Source organism: Canis lupus, chromosome 2 (assembly GCF_048164855.1).
Source record: "Canis lupus baileyi chromosome 2, mCanLup2.hap1, whole genome shotgun sequence".
Classification (NCBI taxonomy): domain Eukaryota; kingdom Metazoa; phylum Chordata; class Mammalia; order Carnivora; family Canidae; genus Canis; species Canis lupus.
The window spans coordinates 26,943,239-26,961,051 of NC_132839.1; the positions used below are offsets into that span (position 1 = coordinate 26,943,239).

General features: G+C 34.6%; 1 protein-coding gene across 9 annotated transcripts in view; it reads left to right on the plus strand.

The window, feature by feature from the left end:
* SSBP2 (single stranded DNA binding protein 2) overlaps window positions 1-17,813 on the plus strand; it is a 302,263-nt gene that overhangs the window by 265,260 nt on the left and 19,190 nt on the right. For all 9 annotated transcript variants that reach the window (XM_072793451.1, XM_072793481.1, XM_072793462.1 and 6 more), the window contains 4 exons: window positions 399-447; window positions 10,981-11,016; window positions 12,856-12,910; window positions 16,394-16,464. In XM_072793451.1, coding sequence (XP_072649552.1) covers window positions 399-447; window positions 10,981-11,016; window positions 12,856-12,910; window positions 16,394-16,464 — 211 coding nt within the window. The remainder of the gene's footprint in view (window positions 1-398; window positions 448-10,980; window positions 11,017-12,855; window positions 12,911-16,393; window positions 16,465-17,813) is intronic.

The following is a 17,813-nucleotide window of genomic DNA, read 5'->3' on the forward strand; positions in this document are numbered from 1 at the left end:
TTTGATTTAAGAAGTAAGAAAGCTAGGGCGCCTGGGCGGCTCAGTCAGTTAAGCGTACAACTTTGTTTCAGCACAAGTCATGATCTCAGGGTTGTGAGATTGAGAGCCCTGCATCTGGCTCCACACTGAGGGCAGAGTCTGCTTGAGGTTCTCTCTCTCCCTCTCTCTCAGCCCCTCCACAACTCATGTGCTCTCCCTCTCTCTCTCTTAAAAATAAATAAGTAAGTCTTTAGAAAAAAAGAACTAAAAAAGCTATGAAAATACAGAAAGTAATTTCAGTGTTGAACTAGAACTGCATGGTAACTGAACTGCAAATGTTATCCTGCATGATTTGTTATTGCTTATTGTGAAACATTCAAAGCATAGGTTAAAATTTCATTTATCATATTGTCTTATAGGGGTCCAGGTGGTGGTAGACCTTGGCCAAATCCAACAAATGCCAATTCAGTGAGTATATGTATTTTAAAATTTTCTTTACACTTCGTAGCATTTAACAACAAAAATTTGTTGCTTTTGAAAGCCCTGCAATTGATTATATTAACTTATTTTAAAAAGTAATCATTCAGGCAGCCTGGGTGGCTCAGCGGTTTAGTGCCACCTTCAGCCCAGGGTGTGATCCTGGAGACCTGGGATCGAGTCCCACATCGGGCTCCCTGCATGGAGCCTGCTTCTCCCTCTGCCTGTGTCTCTGCCTCTCTCTGTGTGTCTCTCATGAATAAATAAATAAAATCCTAAAAAAAATTTTAAAGTAATCATTCAAAAATATATTTTGCATATATTATTTTTAAATATAATTTTTGTATGTGATTTTTTCACATCATCATCTAATGTAAGCATATATTCTATGTAGATTTACAGACTTCCAAAAATAAAACAAAATGTGATTTAAGTATACTGTAGTAGCCTATATTTATTGTAACATATATTTATCATAAAATGATTTGATCTTCTAAAATAACTATAATAATCACTTTTGCTAGATAACCTCAATCTCCATCAGAGTTATTATGATTATATTTATTGTACTGTTAAACCTAGGTTTGCTCTCTTACTATGCCAGGAAGCGGGTACATATTTGTCCTGTGCCTGTTGGCTAAATTGACATTTTTACACATCTGTCTATGTATCTCTTTCCTCACATGTTTTGTGATAGTCGTTTGACTGCACAAATATTTTTTCTCTCTTAATAATATCACAAATATATGCACAAGTTGAAAACTAAGCTTTCAGTCTTAAAATTAATATGATTTTAATTTAATAATCCTGGTGATGTTTTTCCTTCTTGATTTTGAAATCTGAGTTTCTTCAGGATGTGAGAGAGGTCTGCTGTGTAATTTTGTGTAGTGTGTGCACTGCACAAAGTTTCCCTCACTCAAGGGAGTCAGTAGGGTATTAAAATATAGCTTGTGTTCTACTTAGAAAGTCTATGAGTATCTGCCCAGCAGGGATGCCTTTTACTAATATGCACAGAGGTAACTTCATTGATGGGCAGTGGCCTTAATGTTAAATAAACATGAAACTGATCCAATATTCAAGGTTAGTTTAAACTTCAAGAAAATTTAAGGTGAAGTATGTGTGGTGTAGGAGGAATCATCCTAAACTCATTGCTATTCTGAGGCAGACCCACTTTCTTCTCAATTAAGTAAGCAATTCATATATTTAGAGAAAAAAACTATTTATCTTCCTGTCTCTTAGTTTCAACAGCTAATTGAAATAGCATTTGGGATGGAGAGAAGTGATGATCTTGCTTTCATTTGTGTCTTCAGTGCACTATTTTATCTCAACAAATCTTTCTAAAATACTGTTTTGCCAGATTATGTTATAATGTGAATATCTTTATCTTCTAAAATTCTTTTCTTTTGCTTTATACTTTTGAAGAAGTCACATTTCTATTTGCTTCTTGCTATATGCCTTTCAAATTCATTCAGGATTTCACTTTAAAATGGCATCTGGCTAGCAGCTCGAGATAACAGTTCTTTCAACTCTCTATTAAAATATCCATAAAGATACAGGAAAAAACAATTTTTTATAACACTGAAAACTGTGACAATCTTCCTATTGCCAGAATCTGGAAAGACTTTCTAGGATCTGCACTTCTGTTTAAACTGAATTATAAAAAGCACCATCGATAGTGCACCTTAACTATGTAAGCCTTCCCACCTAGAAGTAAGATTCTTCTTCCTCACGGTCAGCTCTACCAGCTATCCCTCTAATGCCTGTTGCAGGCAGCCAAGTGCAGTTCACACCACTGTCTGCCTTCAGCAGTATCTCCTTTTGCACACTCACCTGGAGATTCTATCCCCCAAAAGCTGCCTAGGAAGGTGAGCAGGATTTGGTATTGAGAATGGTGCATTGTACCGAGCAGTTATATTGTCCAGGTAAGAGGATTGGATAAAGGCAGAAATGAGAAAGTTTTGCATTCTGGTGACCTTTAGTTTCTATGTACTCTACCTCTTCAGAATTTCATGGACCCGAGCACTGGGGATAGGAGAGTGTACTGTAACAAGTCAGCCACTCTACATTACTTTAGCCCCTGAGAAACACTAGGAATTAGGGTAGGAGGTGTGCATATGAGACCACCACGCAGTGGTCCTTGTGAGTGGCCATTTGACCAGCACACATGCAGTGAAGTAATAGAGTCGCAAACAATCCCTTGTGTTAATGTCTATCACATGTGGATCTGTCTCCCCCTCCCTCAAAGAAATGTGTGTAGGGAAAAAATGGGAAAGGCCACCAGCTTTCTCTTCAGAAAAAGAAAGGGGGTCATCATCCTGAGTTGAGAAAGACAAAACAGTCCTCTGAAGAAGGAATCATTTTGAGAACAAGAAAAAAAAATCATAAAAAACCTGATGACTTTCCGGCAAAAACATAGGGCTTACATGAAACAAACCAAAAGTATTAAAGAGGGATTTTCCCCCCTAATTACTGTTGATTATATCCTAGTGACAATTCATCTATACTGTTTTGATTTCCAAATTCCTAATACTTCTTGTCCATGTTTTTTAATTACAAACACTTTTTATTTTGTATCAGTACAGTAAGTCTCTGGCTCTTTAGGCCCCCATATTAAAGTAGTTGTTTGTTTTGTTTTTGCTGTTTCCAAATATGTTTCACATACTGGTTTTTATTCTTTTAAATGTTTACATCAAAATAACTTCAGATTTATAGTAGAGTTGCAAGAGTAGCTCAAAGAATTCCCATGTGCCCTTCACCCAGATTCCCAGGTATTAAAGTAATACCACATTTGCTTTATGATTTCTTCTCTCTGCATATACCTATTTTATCCTGAACCACTTGAGCTGTATTTGAGTTGCTGACATGATGATCCTTTACCCCCAAATACGTCAGTATCTATTTCCTAAAAGCAAATACATTATCTTTCATTACTACAATAAAAATCAAAATTAGAAAATAAACATTGATGAAATGCTATTTTCTAATCTGCAGACCTCACTCAGATTTCACCAGTTGTCCTTGCAATGTCCCTGGTATCAAAAGAAAATCCCAGTTCACTTGTCACATTTATCCATTGTGTCTTTTGTCTTTAATCTAGGACAGCTTCTCAACTTTTTTTTTTTTTTTGTCTTTCTTAGCCTTGCAGGTTTGTTAAATGCAAATCAGTTATTTTGTAGAATATGCTATAATTTGTTTTTTTCTGATGTTTCCTCATGATTAGATTCAGGTAATACGTATTTGGTAGGGATGCCACAGAAGTAGAATGTTGTGATTTTCTCAATGCACTATTTTAGGAAGTGTGTGATGGTGATTTGTCCTGTTGCTTGTAGAGTTAACTCTGATCCCTTAGTTAATGGTGGTGCTTATCAGGTTTCTCTACTGTAAAGTTGCTGTTTTTCCTCTTGTAATTATTAACTTGTGGAAACCTACACTGAAATGACTGTAAATATCCTCTTCTTCCTTATAATTTTGTCTGCTAGTATCCATTGATGACTCTTGCCCAAATCGTCTTTTGCTATGTTGGTTACCAAATGGCTGATTTCTAATTCTGTCTTTCCTTCTCCATTTTTTAGTTGAATCTCTACTATAACAAAGAGTTTTTCTTTCTTCTCCACCCATTCATTCATGTATATCAGATGTACTTATGGACTCTTATTTCATTCAATAGGTTTTTGATGCTAAAATCATTCCAAAAAAAATAAAAATAAAAATAAAATAAAATCATTCCAGATTTAGCCAGTAGGAACCCCTTCAAGCTGGATCATTTGTCCTTTTGACGTGTTCCATTATTCTTTGAACACTTGAGGCTCATCTAATATTTTCCCAGTGCTAGTCCTGACACAGCCATGTCTTTAAGAAGCCCTGGTTCCTTTTAGTGAAGAGTCATATTTAGAACCCATCAGAGTGATATGACTTCTAGAGCCTCTCAACCGACATAACTAGGATATAGATGTATGTTCATGCACATAACCATACACATCTATATCTTTCTGTATCTAATATATGTATTAAAACCATGAGTATATACCAGTGCTTCAGTTTCAGTCCAACACAGGGTTTATTTTAGACTTTCTACTTTCCACTTCTCTAAAAGCAAAAAATCTGCCTAACATTATGTACATTATTTATTTATTTGCTTCATCTTTATCAGTCCACAGTTGTGTCATGTAAAAGTATTTTAATCAGAAAAAAATTTTGGCACCCTTTTACATGGAACATAGAAGAAACATTTTTAAGGATAAATTCATTTTTTTAGTTCAGAATAGAAGAATGATTTTTACTTTTAACTTCCTTCACCCTGAGCATTACAATATTGGCCTTAGATTCTTATTTGGAAATTTATTTACAAACCCACCAATGATTGTTCCTTTTTTATATCTTTCAAAGGAACTGTGAACTTGGGTTTACTTTTATGGTACATTCTAATCATTAAGTAGCAAGCACTTTTATTGAAAGTATCTCAATTGTCTTTGTCTGGAGATAATTGATTACAGGGTATAGACAAACAACCAGACTCGTGTTGAGAGAATATCACTGGATTATGTATCTGAAAAGTCCAGATATAAATTAGTTTTAGGGCGTATTTGATTCCAAGGGTCCAGATAATGTCATCAGGACCTGGTCTCTATCACTTACCTTTGTTTTCCTTGACAATAAGGCTGTGTGGAAGTCCAGATTTATATCCTCAGAGATCTCATTTCAGCACAAAGCTTTATCACTTAAACACAGAAATTGGGAATAACTAACTGAACTAGATTTGTTTAGCTTGAGTCATACACTCATTTGTGAATTATGACCTGAGGTTACAAGCTCTTCAGTCTGGTCAGGGTCACACAGGCCCACTCCCCAAGCCCCACTCAAACCACATGTAAAAATAAGAGGTATGGTTCACCAAAGAAAATTCAAGGAATTGTTAGCAAAAGAGGGGTTAAGTAAAAGCTACAAATATCCAATATAGCATTGTATTTATCAACTCCCTAATATGACAGTAAAAACAAAGAAGAAATCCCTTTAAGAAAAAAAAACATGATAGTCTATCATAGTGATTAAGCCCAAGGGAAATACAAATATCTGTACAAATATATCCTCATTTTTTTTAAAAGCACTAAAAAGTAATAGAATATTTTCAACTTTACACTGGCATAGCTAATGTCTTGTCATTGCCCTCTTGGGGAGGTTTCTAGTAAGCCAGTGCTTCTAAGGTAGTTTTAAACTTCACAGTTGAAGAAAGCTACTTAACAAAAATGCTACTAACCATTTTTTAAAAAGAAACCAAAATCTCCAGCTACTCTACCCTTCCCTGCTACGGTACCACTGTCATGGACATTAGGAGTCAGAATATTTCAGAATATTTAATTTATTGGTCACGTCTCTTGAATTATCTGTCTAGCTTAACCAGACAGTATATATAGCCCTTAATTTTCTCATCTGACAAAGAATTCTTCTAATTCCATGATTCTGATCTTTTAGCTCCTTGATCTTGCTTATCTTCCATATCTGCATTTTCATCTTTCAGCTCATGTTAATGGATATTTTGTATGACGTCTGGAGAGGGGCAGGAGATTAATTACTTTGGGAGAATTTGGACACTAGAGGTGGAAAAAAGCTTGGACAAAAATAAAAGAAGAAATGCAGGAAATGCTTGGAGAAAAATTATTAGCTAGGGGGACAGATTGTCTGGGAAGGCATAGAAGGCAACAAAGCTGGCAGCCCGGGTGGCTCCGCACTTTAGCACCACCTTCAGCCCAGGGTGTGATCCTGGAGACCTGGGATCGAGTCCCACATCGGGCTCCCTGCATGGAGCTTGCTTCTCCCTCTGTGTCTCTGCCTCTCTGTGTCTCTCATGAATAAATAAATAAAATCTTAAAAAAAAAAAAAGCTATAAAGGGGAAATGAAGGCCATGAGGTGGTCAGGGCTTTTGAATAGAGAAATCTGAACTGTGTCATCTGTGTGGAAGAGAGCTATATTTTAGCCATATATAAAATGGATGTAATAGGGAAATGAAGTTAGGAGATTATAGCAATGGCTTTATAAAATGTTATCAGAACCTGAGGTAGAGTGGTAATCAAAGGAATGATGGGGACGCATTTCACACATAGAATCAAAAACATTTGCTGACCTTACATTTAGGGATAAAGAGAAAGAAAAAGGGGAGGGTGATATCATGTCTTTGAATCCAGGTATCAGAGAGAATAGTAATAACACAAACTCAGCTAGAAATATAAAAGAAAAGGTTTAGAGGGTAGTGAGCTTTGTTTTGAAATCTTTCGCTTGATCTAATAGAATACTAGATCATTTTCTAGCATAAAATGGAAATGTAGTCAGTTGAAGTTTTATCTCTAGTCCTAATCTCTAATAAATTCTTGATGTATATTTCTAAATATCTGTTGATCAGATCTACCTCAACGTCTATCAGTGCCTTCAAATTCAACATGTTGGATATTTCCCCAGACTTGTCCCCTTTCCTGAATTCCCTATGTATAAATTAGTAGCACCATTATTCACCCACTCACCAAGCTGGAAACCTAGGAATTGCCTTAATTTTGGCCTTCTCTTGTCCACCACACCTAATTTGTCACCATGCCCTGCCAAGGACGTTTGTGAAAAGTCTTTCAAATCTTCTTACTCCAATTTACCTTGATCAGCACTGCCTAAAACACTATCATCTCTTGCCTCAACCTTTTGCAATAGACTCCTAACTTGTATTCATATTCCATGTTACGTCTAGGGTTATCTTACTAAAATATAAATTTGAACATGGTCTCTCTAAAACCAGTGACTCCATATTTACTACAGCAGAAACTCATTTACAGTCTGACCATATATGCTTATCATTTATTTCAATTTCCTTTAAGTACCACACTGTACCAGCTGTATACGATTATGTACCATTTCCCTAATAAACTATATACTGTCATTTTCTTTTCTTCTTCTTTCTTTCTTTTCCTTCCTTCCTTCCTTCCTTTAAGGTTGATCCTTCTCTTTGTCTTTCTGGTGGTCACTTATTCTCTGTAAGTCGGTTACCCAGCTCAAATGTCTTCTGTACCCACATAATTCTTCTAACTATATTGTTATATTTTCTGTCTCTCACACTAGGCTGTCAGATGCTACTGGTAACATTCAAGAGCACAGGTTTAGTAAAGTGCTGCTAGGCGTAGAAACCTAAATGTTCTTTTTCTTTTAATGAGAGCATGGAAGAATTTGAAGTAGAAACAATGAGTATAAGTCAAAATTAAAGAACTTTGACAGGACACTAATGGAAAGCAATTGAACTAGATGAGGTAATAAATTTAGTATTTTTATTTATTTTTATATTATTATTTCTTAAAGATTTTATTTATTTATTCGTGAGAGACACACATACAGAGAGAGGCAGAGACACAGGCGGAGGGAGAAGCAGCCTCCATGCAGGGAGCCCAATGTGGGACCCAATCCCGGGACTCCAGGATTACGCCCTGAGCCGAAGGCAGATATGCTTAACCACTGAGCCGCCCAGGCTTCCCAAATTTAAGTATTTTTAAGTGTTTATTGTATTTAACTGTGTTTGAAAGAATCACGAAGAGGGAGAAATTTAAAAAGGAGCAAGGACTTAGGAGAATGAGGTGGTTGGAAGGAACTAGCTCTGGAAACAAACAGAAATAATATCTTTTTTCCACCTGGATGAATGGATAAAAATTTTAATTATAAATATGGAGTGTTGAGTTGAAGATGAAGGTGTATAGCAAGAATTTGATAGCTTTAATATATGACAACAGGGCAGACTAGCAACTCAGGATGTTATAATCACCATGAGAGCCCTCTCACAAAAGTCAATTGTTAATTATGCAGGATTTTTTGAGCTAATTGTTAAATCATTGGTAGCTTGAAATCTTCCATGTGGGACTATTCACACCACATAAATTGGCAAATGCTACAGATCGGGACTTTTTTCTCCCAGAGTTTGTTGAGTTTACTGCTACACCACTAAAATGCTTCAGGGCTTCCATGAAAGCCAAGCCAAAATGCTTCCAGATATTAGTGAAGACTAGGTTGAAATAGGAGAACATGATTGTATGTTGGGACTTGTCCCTTGCTTTGTATTTCTCTCCTGGAAATCTCTACTATGAAACAGAAAAGGTGGTTAGGGGGTGATCAAAGAGATGGAAATTAAAAAAGTAGGCTTTAGGATAATGAATTTAAAATATTGGAGAGAGAAACAAAATGCTGACAGTGGCATGGGGAGGGGCAGAGGCATTTTAGTAGGAAACTAATAGGGAAATAATGGACTTAATAAACATGGAGAAATTGTGTTGGAAGGAGATTCTGATTGGAATATAAAATAATATCTGTGAGTGTCCTAAGGAATAAGAAGGATGTCAGGCAAGAGAGTCATTTAGATCTCTGTGTAAAGAGTTCTAGGATGTAGCCATATGCACAAATGGAGGAGAGGGAAGAATATTGTAAAGTGAAGGAAGGTGGCGAAGTATAAATTCCAAAGATTTATTTGAATTCAGAGCTTGAACTCCTGCAGGGCTTAAATTCACGACCCTGAGATCAAGAACTGAGCTGAGATCAAGAAGTCAGATGCTTAACCACCCAGGCGCCCCTAAGTTCCAAAGATTTAAAGAATGGTTAGATCATATTTTGAAGTTGATAAAGAATGATGGCATGCAAGAGAGAGAGGCAGAAGAACATAGACCCGATGTTAAAGTTATAAGGAGATGAAAACTGGAGCCAAAAGATAAGTTTGTGATTTGGAGAGAGCAAATGCACATATTTAAAATAATAAGAAGCAGGGATTCCTGGGTGGCGCAGCGGTTTAGCGCCTGCCTTTGGCTCACGCACGATCTTGGAGACCCGGGATCGAATCCCACATCGGGCTCCCGGTGCATGGAGCCTGCTTCTCCCTCTGCCTGTGTCTCTGCCTCTCTCTCTCTCTCTCTCTCTCTCTCTCTCTCTCTCTGTCTCTGTGACAATTATAAATAAATAAAAATTAAATTAAATTAAATTAAATTAAATTAAATTAAAAAAATAATAAGAAGCAGAAGATGGATGGATGGTAGATCATGAACTAAAAGGGGCCCAGGAGAGCAAAGTTGTATTCAGCCACTGAGTTTAGTAAATGTACTGGCCATCAAGATCTCAGTACCCCGGCATGCCTGGGTGGTTCAGCGGTTGAGTGTCTGCCTTGGGCTCAGGAAAGGATCCTAGAGTTCCAGGATGGAATCCGACATCAGGGCTCCCTGCAGGGAGCCTGCTTCTCCCTCTGCCTGTGTCTCTGCCTCTCTCTGTGTTTTTCATGAATAAATAAATAAAATCTTAAAAATCTCAGTACTGCTAGTAGAAGTAATCCTCATCATTAGTGATGCTGGATAGGTTGGTAATGGCCATCCACAGGGCTGAATTACCCGTAGGCAGACCAAGCAGGGGCCTCGGAGGCATGTGGTCCGTGCTTAAAGCTAAGCATGGACACCAAACAAGGAGAGAATTTTCAGATAATATTAAATATTTCCTCTCAAAGAATTATTCATCAAAGGAAAATCATAACTTTGTTATACTTCCTTCTTGCTTTATAGTTTCATATTATTTTTATGTTTAATTATATGGAAGGTGTTGAGATAGAGTGAGGGTTTAGAGTAAAGATATTATCATCTTTTCACTACTCTATTGGTCCATTTCTGGCTGTCTGCCTCAAAGAATGTAGTAGTTTATTGGCCTTTTCCAGAATAATGCAAAAATATCTCCTCTGGATGTGCAGAATTTTCATGCAAGTGAACTAGTGAGCTACTGTGAAAAAAGAAAATATTTGGATTTAGCTCTCTTTATTAATATTCCACACTCAAGGGCTTAGTTTTAAGTATCTGTTTTATAGTCTTCATTTCTTAAATTATGACAACAATGTTGTATTAATGCTCTGTAATCTCTAGAAAAGAGTTTGGTTAAGAGCTTGATTTAGAAGAGAAAGAATTTGTTACCCGTCTGATCTATACAAATTATCTTTTTACATTTATTTATGTATTATATTATTTTCTCGTAGCTAATTAGAAAAGAAAGGGGGAAACATGAGGTCTGCAGATAAAGTATTGACCCATACCACATGAATGTAGTAGCCTAAAACCTATCTTAAAAATAACAATAATGTACTCCAGAATGCACATAAGTTAGGAGTTGCATCTGTAAAAGCTATTAATTTGAAAACTCTGGTTTCTGGTTTTTAGCTGCACAAATATATATCTTTCTAATTACAGAATAAGTGCCATTAGTATCAAGCAGTGAGTACAGCTGCCCTGAAACCAGTATAACTTGAGGCTGTAATTCCATCTAAATTCCTCTTGACCTAAATCCACTCTTTTTTATAAATTTAAATTTATGCTGCATTTATTCATTTTTCTAGCACTCTACAGTTATAAATGCCTTTATTCTTCAGCATCCTTTGTGATACATTTTAAAACTTGATAAAAGTCAGAAAATAGTTCATTTTAGGTAAGTCTCCATACTGTCACATGAATCAAAATATATATTTCTTTGTCCTGTTCACATTCCAGATACCATACTCTTCAGCATCTCCTGGGAATTATGTAGTAAGTACATTTGGGATTGTTTGCTCATAAGATTTGATGTTATGTTTTATTTGGGCAATGAAATAGTTGTCCAGATGTTAAGAAGAGCCCCTGTGTATTGGCCAAGAAGTGAACATCTGATATGTATTGAGTTTTTCGTCTGCCAACCTCACTACATATGTTGATATTCATTAGTGAAACAGTTATCAATCTGGCCAAAATTGCCCTGAGTACTGTGTTTTACTACAGCATATGTTTCTGTAAACCAATACAATACACTGTGTCCAATCATGAAGAAAGCCATCCCGAGTTACACAATGATAAGCTTGAATTTGCAGTTCTCCCGAAGAATAATCTACATCCCTTCCCTCACTCCACTCACCACACTCAAAGTTTAGGAAGACATTAAACTTTTTCCCCCAATCATAAAGAGAATCAGAATAATGACTAGTGATTGGGAGTGAGTGGGGAGGCGGGGGGAGTTTTAAGGGATTTTTTCTTAAAAGAAAAGAATTAAGAAATTGAAAACACTTATTTTTCTTCTTACTATTATTTAGTACATGTTAAAATTTTCCACTAATTCATACACACGTCAAGTCAAATTAACAGGTCTTACACGAGTTCTTGAACTTTCAAATGACTTTTTCACCATCATCACATTATAATCCTTGCTGCGTCTCGGGGTGGCCATGGAAGATAAATTGTTATAATATTTAGGAGTAAATGCCTACCAGAAGAGCAAAGATAAAATGATAAAAAGGAAAATCTTTCCTAAAGAAATTTTGGAGGTGGTGGCTAACTGGGGTGGGAAAAAAAAGGAGGTCTGAAGATCGATGAGCATTTTACTCTCCGTAGAAATAATGTTTTATGAGCGTAGTAAAAAGCACACACTGTTTTTGGATCTGTGAACTTAGGGCTCAATGTCCTCTTATGCTGTACAAACTAAGAAAGCCTCACTTTTTTCACATTCACTATGAAGCAAAAATGAAAGTAAGAAGATGTGGGTAGAACCTGTTTTTTTTTCCTAAATCACTTGAGAATAAGCCTAATATATAGTTTTATGAATTTATTTGAAAGGAAATTTAAATTATTTTTTAAATAGTATATATATCATTTGAAATAATTAGTGGGCTGTGTCTATACATTCAGAATGAAGTACAAATGTATCCACTTAGTAATTTATCCAGATTAATTACTGTACATCTGAAAAATTCTAAAACCCTTTGCCAGAGTTATCCATTTTGGTTGTCTGAAATAACTGAATTAACCTTAGAATCACCTAATTTCCATTTCAGATCGATTAGTAACCCACAGCATTAGTCAGCACTGCCTCCCATTTCTAATTGTTGTGATAGCAGAAGGTTCAATGCTCTGGAAGTGTAATAGTTGATACCAAAAGAGAAAGAAATAGCATCAGTGTATTTTTTTAAACATATGAATATCTTTGAGTTTTTAGCTTTCTATAAAAAAATCATGATACAAAACATAAGAAAATTATAATAAACTAAATCACAGATACACATGAATGATTCTGTTTTATGGATTTGTAAAGGCCCCAATAAATGGTTTCTCCTTAACCTCATTATACCTGATGTGATTAAGTCATGAATAATAAATCAGTGTTAAAGGCTCATTGTTTTTGGAAACTTGTCAAAACAGTCTCAACATATTTAAGCTAAATTATATTTGCATAATGTTGAAATGATTGTACATTCAAAGAAAATAAATTATGGAGAAAATATATTTCCTTTGTGATTTTCAAATTGGATTATTATAGATAAGTCTAACTTTTCTTCTGTTTTTCCTTATATTGTTTCATGAAATGCCTTATTTTTACTGAAATTTTGTATAATTATTTAGGGTCCTCCAGGAGGTGGAGGGCCACCAGGAACACCCATCATGCCTAGTCCAGCAGGTATTGTAATCACACTAGCCACATGGGCATTTGATTATTAGAATAAATTACAAAATACAAAAATTGTTATGATGGAAGGTTAGTAGTATTCATTATCTCATTGATGGTAACAGAAATAGATGACAGGGAGCAAGTGGGAAGAAACAGGGTTCTTCAATAACTATCGTCCAATTACTTTAAGCATGTAGAAAATTCCTGTTGTGTGGGTAGCAGATACAATCAGGATGCAAATGGTGTTAATCTATATGAATTGCCCAATAATTTATCTGACAAAAAGATTCCTTGAGACTGTGAAAAAAAAATCTAAATCTCACAACTTAAAAAATTCTGCATAAGTGACACATGAAATATACATAGATCCATTAGGTTTAATCAGACCCACCATTATCTTACCAACATGGCTGTAGATATGCTTACACATCTGTATGTATATATATTAGCTAAACGTCACTATGTAGTGGAAGGAGTATTTTTTTGTTTTAATCTTGGTAAACTAAAATGTCTCAATATTTCTATAATCATTACATAGGAAGATTTTAAATAGCTTTGTCCTTTCTTTTTGAGACTTTATTATAGACTATTAAATGTGTTGTTTCTTGAAGACTGTAATGGTAGGAGTTTACTGTGGTACAGCCCTCCTAAAATGGCTCTAACAACACCTATCAAGTGCCATAAAAAAGTTCACACCACTTGCCTCTATAATCCTTCTATGAGAAATGATTAGAGACACAACCTAAGATTTATATAGAGGGATACTCATTTGTTGTGGTTAATACTAAAATAGCAGATATAACCTTCAAACCTAATGCAATTTTAGTGAAGTTAAATTAGTTTTTATGGAATACTATGTAGTCATTAAAATTATTATCAAAGAATTTTTAATAACGTGGAGAATAAATGTTCATGATTCAGTACAATATGATCCCAATTTTATTTTAAAAAATATATAAAACAGAAACGTAGAAAGTAGAAAACAAAGAAATAGGCTAGGACAGTGTTAACTTTTGGGTAATAAAATAGATGGGAAAGTTTTATAATTAGGAAAAATTTTTAATCATGTTGCACTGTTCAATCCATATGTTCTTAGCTGGATTGTTGAAATCTAAGATGTATGGGAGCTTGAAATTAAATATCACTAATCCTACCAATAAATAGTCATTTTTAAGTTTTGAGTCTTTAATTTTGAAAAACCATCAATCTGATAATTAACACAAAATTTTGCTTTGCTTCACTAACTCTTTGGATATTATCATAAACATTTCATGGATTTCTGTCCTCAGAACATCTTCACTGAAGTGAAACAGAGTTCATTCAAGATGGAATTATGTGAATTGAACATCTTGCCCACATTTGCATTCTTGTATGGTGAAATTAATGTTTAGTTTATGAAGATAGCATATGATTAATAACCACTGCACTACAATTTAAGAGAAATTTTTTGGAGAAACCACTAAACTTTGCAGTTGATATGTAATCTGAATACACTTTATCCTCTCAAGCCAGAAATTGCACCAGTATGTCTTCCTAGCCTTGTGCATACTCCTGCGGATGCATCCTTTTCACAGTCATTCCTCCAATATGAAGCCAATACCCTCCCCGCAAAAAATAGGTTCCAGAATCTATAAAGTTTTTCTGTATATAAAAAGATGTCAGATGTATTCTAGAAAATGCCAACCTTATTCCTCTCCATGTTTTTTAGATGAAATTACGTTTTTGATTGGTATTAAAAGCAATACATTTATTTTTCCTTTTGCATATTTAAAATATACAGCACATTTCCTTTCCAAATTAATTACTAAAATCAGTTAAATAAAATTAGTAAGGCTAATAAAGATGAAAAGCCATTTGAAGATTTCCTATGTTTAAGAAGCAATCCAGGATTTCTGAAAGATACGTTTTTATAGGATTAAAGTATATCCCATTAGTTAAATCTCAGTCAGCAGATATTTATTGTGTGTGGCACACAGTATAAGACATGGTCCCTTTCCTTCTCTCAATGAACTTATTATAGCCTTGTTGGAAGCAGGACAAGAATAAGACAAAACATTAACTAGAATGCAAAGGAGAATTCAATGATGGGAGAGCATTCATGAATTTGGAAATAGCAGAAAACAAAATTTCATGTAAGAGGTAACATTTGCAGTGGATCTGGAGTCGTGAGTAGAATTTCAGTAGATCAAGGCTGGGAAGAAGATACTTGGAGGAAGTAAGAACAAAAATACAGAGATTCAGAAGGTTGGTCATATGCAGGAAAGAACAAGCAGCTTGGGTTGACAGGAGTATAATGGACGTAAGGATGTAAAAATAGCTAAGGCCACATGAGTCGATGGGGACCTTAGTACAAACAAGATCTGAGGTGGGCATCTCAGCATTTTCAGCGGAATGATCTATTAGTCTAGATGGGAAAATAATATTTAGATTCATGAATCACTGTACACTAACAACCAATAAACAACATCTAACTTACTCTCTAAGTAGTACACACTAAAATAATAAACTTTTTAAGATCTACTAAGCAATCTCAAAATAAAAGGAAAAGGAGTTGCCCATTTCTTGCTCTAAGGTTTATTGCCATGAGAAAGCAAATGATTTTTATCTCCTGCCTTGTATCAGTACAAGAAATTTGAAACATATTCTTTTTCAGAATAGTGAGGCTTAATACATTATATTTAAGAAAACTATAATTATGAGGAAATAGAAAACCATTTCCTGAATGTAAAATATTTGGCCTTTCACTCTAGGTAATACATGATAAAAACACATGTACTCAGAGACTTAATTAGAAATAGCTCATAGATATGAAATGTAAATTTTTAAAAATATAAAATGTTACATATTTTATATGGATATATACTATAGTCATTTTTACTATAATGTATCAAGAATAAAATGAATGAAAAAAATTTTATTAAAAGTCATACTGGAAGAAGCTGACTTTTACTTCAAGCAAGAGAAATTGTCATTCCAATTGTATAGTCTTATCCTATTCTCTTTCGTTTAGAATGAAGCCAGGATATTGCACCAGCTATTAATCATTATAAGATAAATAAACTATTTTTAAAATTGGTGTATAAGAAGCCTAAGGAAATAATGAAAAGCTACTGAATCTGAATTTTAAGAGATTTTTTTGTTATACTTGTACATATAAATTGTTTAGTGAAATCTAAAAGTATCCATTTTTTTTTTAAAAGACAGACTTTCCTGTAATTTTTTAGATTTTTAAAGTAATGCTCCTTCTGACCTGAATTATTCAAGGGATTACTCCTAATATAGTAGGTAAATATTCCCATTTACAACCTCAGAATGATAATTTCTGAGTTGGAAAATGACTTACAAGTATTTGTTTCTGAACGTTAGTAATGACTATTTCAAGTGCTAGCTATTAATATGTATATGAATGTAGATCATCTTTGATTATTACTTTGTGTTGACTTGGGTGATAATTATAAAGAAAGATGTTAATTAAGTAATATTTTGTTTCAGATTCAACCAACTCTGGAGACAACATGTATACTTTAATGAATGCAGTACCTCCTGGACCTAACAGGCCTAATGTAAATATGAATTTTTAATAAATTTTCTAATGTATTTGAAGGCTCAAACTAAGTGCACTCCATTTCCTAGGTACCACTTAAGCTTTCTATTTTCCAGAAACTTATCAGATATCCCCAAAAATCAAATCCTTTCTATGTTCTGGGTTAAAAAAAAAACATAATACATAAAATGTATAACAAAAGATTTTGTAGCAATCCCTAAGTACCACTTAAGCTTTCTATTTTACTACCCAGAAACTTATTAGATACCGAAAAAAATCAAATCCTTTCTATGTTCTGGGTTAAAAAAAAACATAATACAAAAAATGTATATAACAAGGGATCCCTGGGTGGCGCAGCGGTTTGGCGCCTGCCTTTGGCCCAGGGCGCGATCCTGGGGACCTGGGATCGAATCCCACGTCGGGCTCCCAGTACATGGAGCCTGCTTCTCCCTCTGCCTGTGTCTCTGCCTCTCTCTCTCTCTCTCTCTCTCTCTCTCTCTCTCTGTGACTATCACAAATAAATAAAAATTAAATAAATAAATAAAACATTTTTTAAAAAATGTATATAACAAAAGATTTTGTATCAGTATAACTTAAATGTAAAGCTGAACCTAATCAATTATAAAATGTTGGTGTGTAGTTTTATCTCAAATTTTACATACTTATTAATACTATTTAAAAATGATAGGTAATATATAATCATTTATACTAACCTCAGTTTTAGCATCACCAATTTTTTCATTATGGTTGTTTCTTTTATCCTGATAAACTTGAAATAAATTAGGAAGTTGGATATACTTGTTTTTCTTTAGAGTTTTGAAATCTGGAATTTAAATATGGAAATGAGGCAGTTCTACATAAAGAATTTGGGTGTTCTTAATAAAGCATATGGTTGTGATTTTTCCACACTTAGAAAAGTATTAATTTATAAGACCTACATATTAACAAAAATATAACAGGATGGTTAATACGCAGATATATGAATATAAGATTGCCAGGATTAAATAAAAATAAGAATTCCACAAAAAAGGAATTTTCCATAATTATGCCAAAAAACAGGAATGAAATAATTATTATAATTAAGCTTCCTAGCAGTAAAGGCAACAAATCCAACCACTATAGTATGATACTTGAAATATGGCCAGTCCAAATTGAAGTTTGTTGGGACACCTGACTGGCTCAGCAGTTGAGCCCCTGCCTTTGGCTCAGAGCGTGATCCCAGATTCCCAGGTTCGAGTCCCGCTCGGGCTCCTTGCTTGGAACCCTCTGTCTGTGTCTCTGCCTCTCTGTGTCTCTCATGAATAAATAAATAAAATCCTTTAAAAAAATTGAGGTTTGAGGTTTGTTGTAAATATAAAATATGCACTA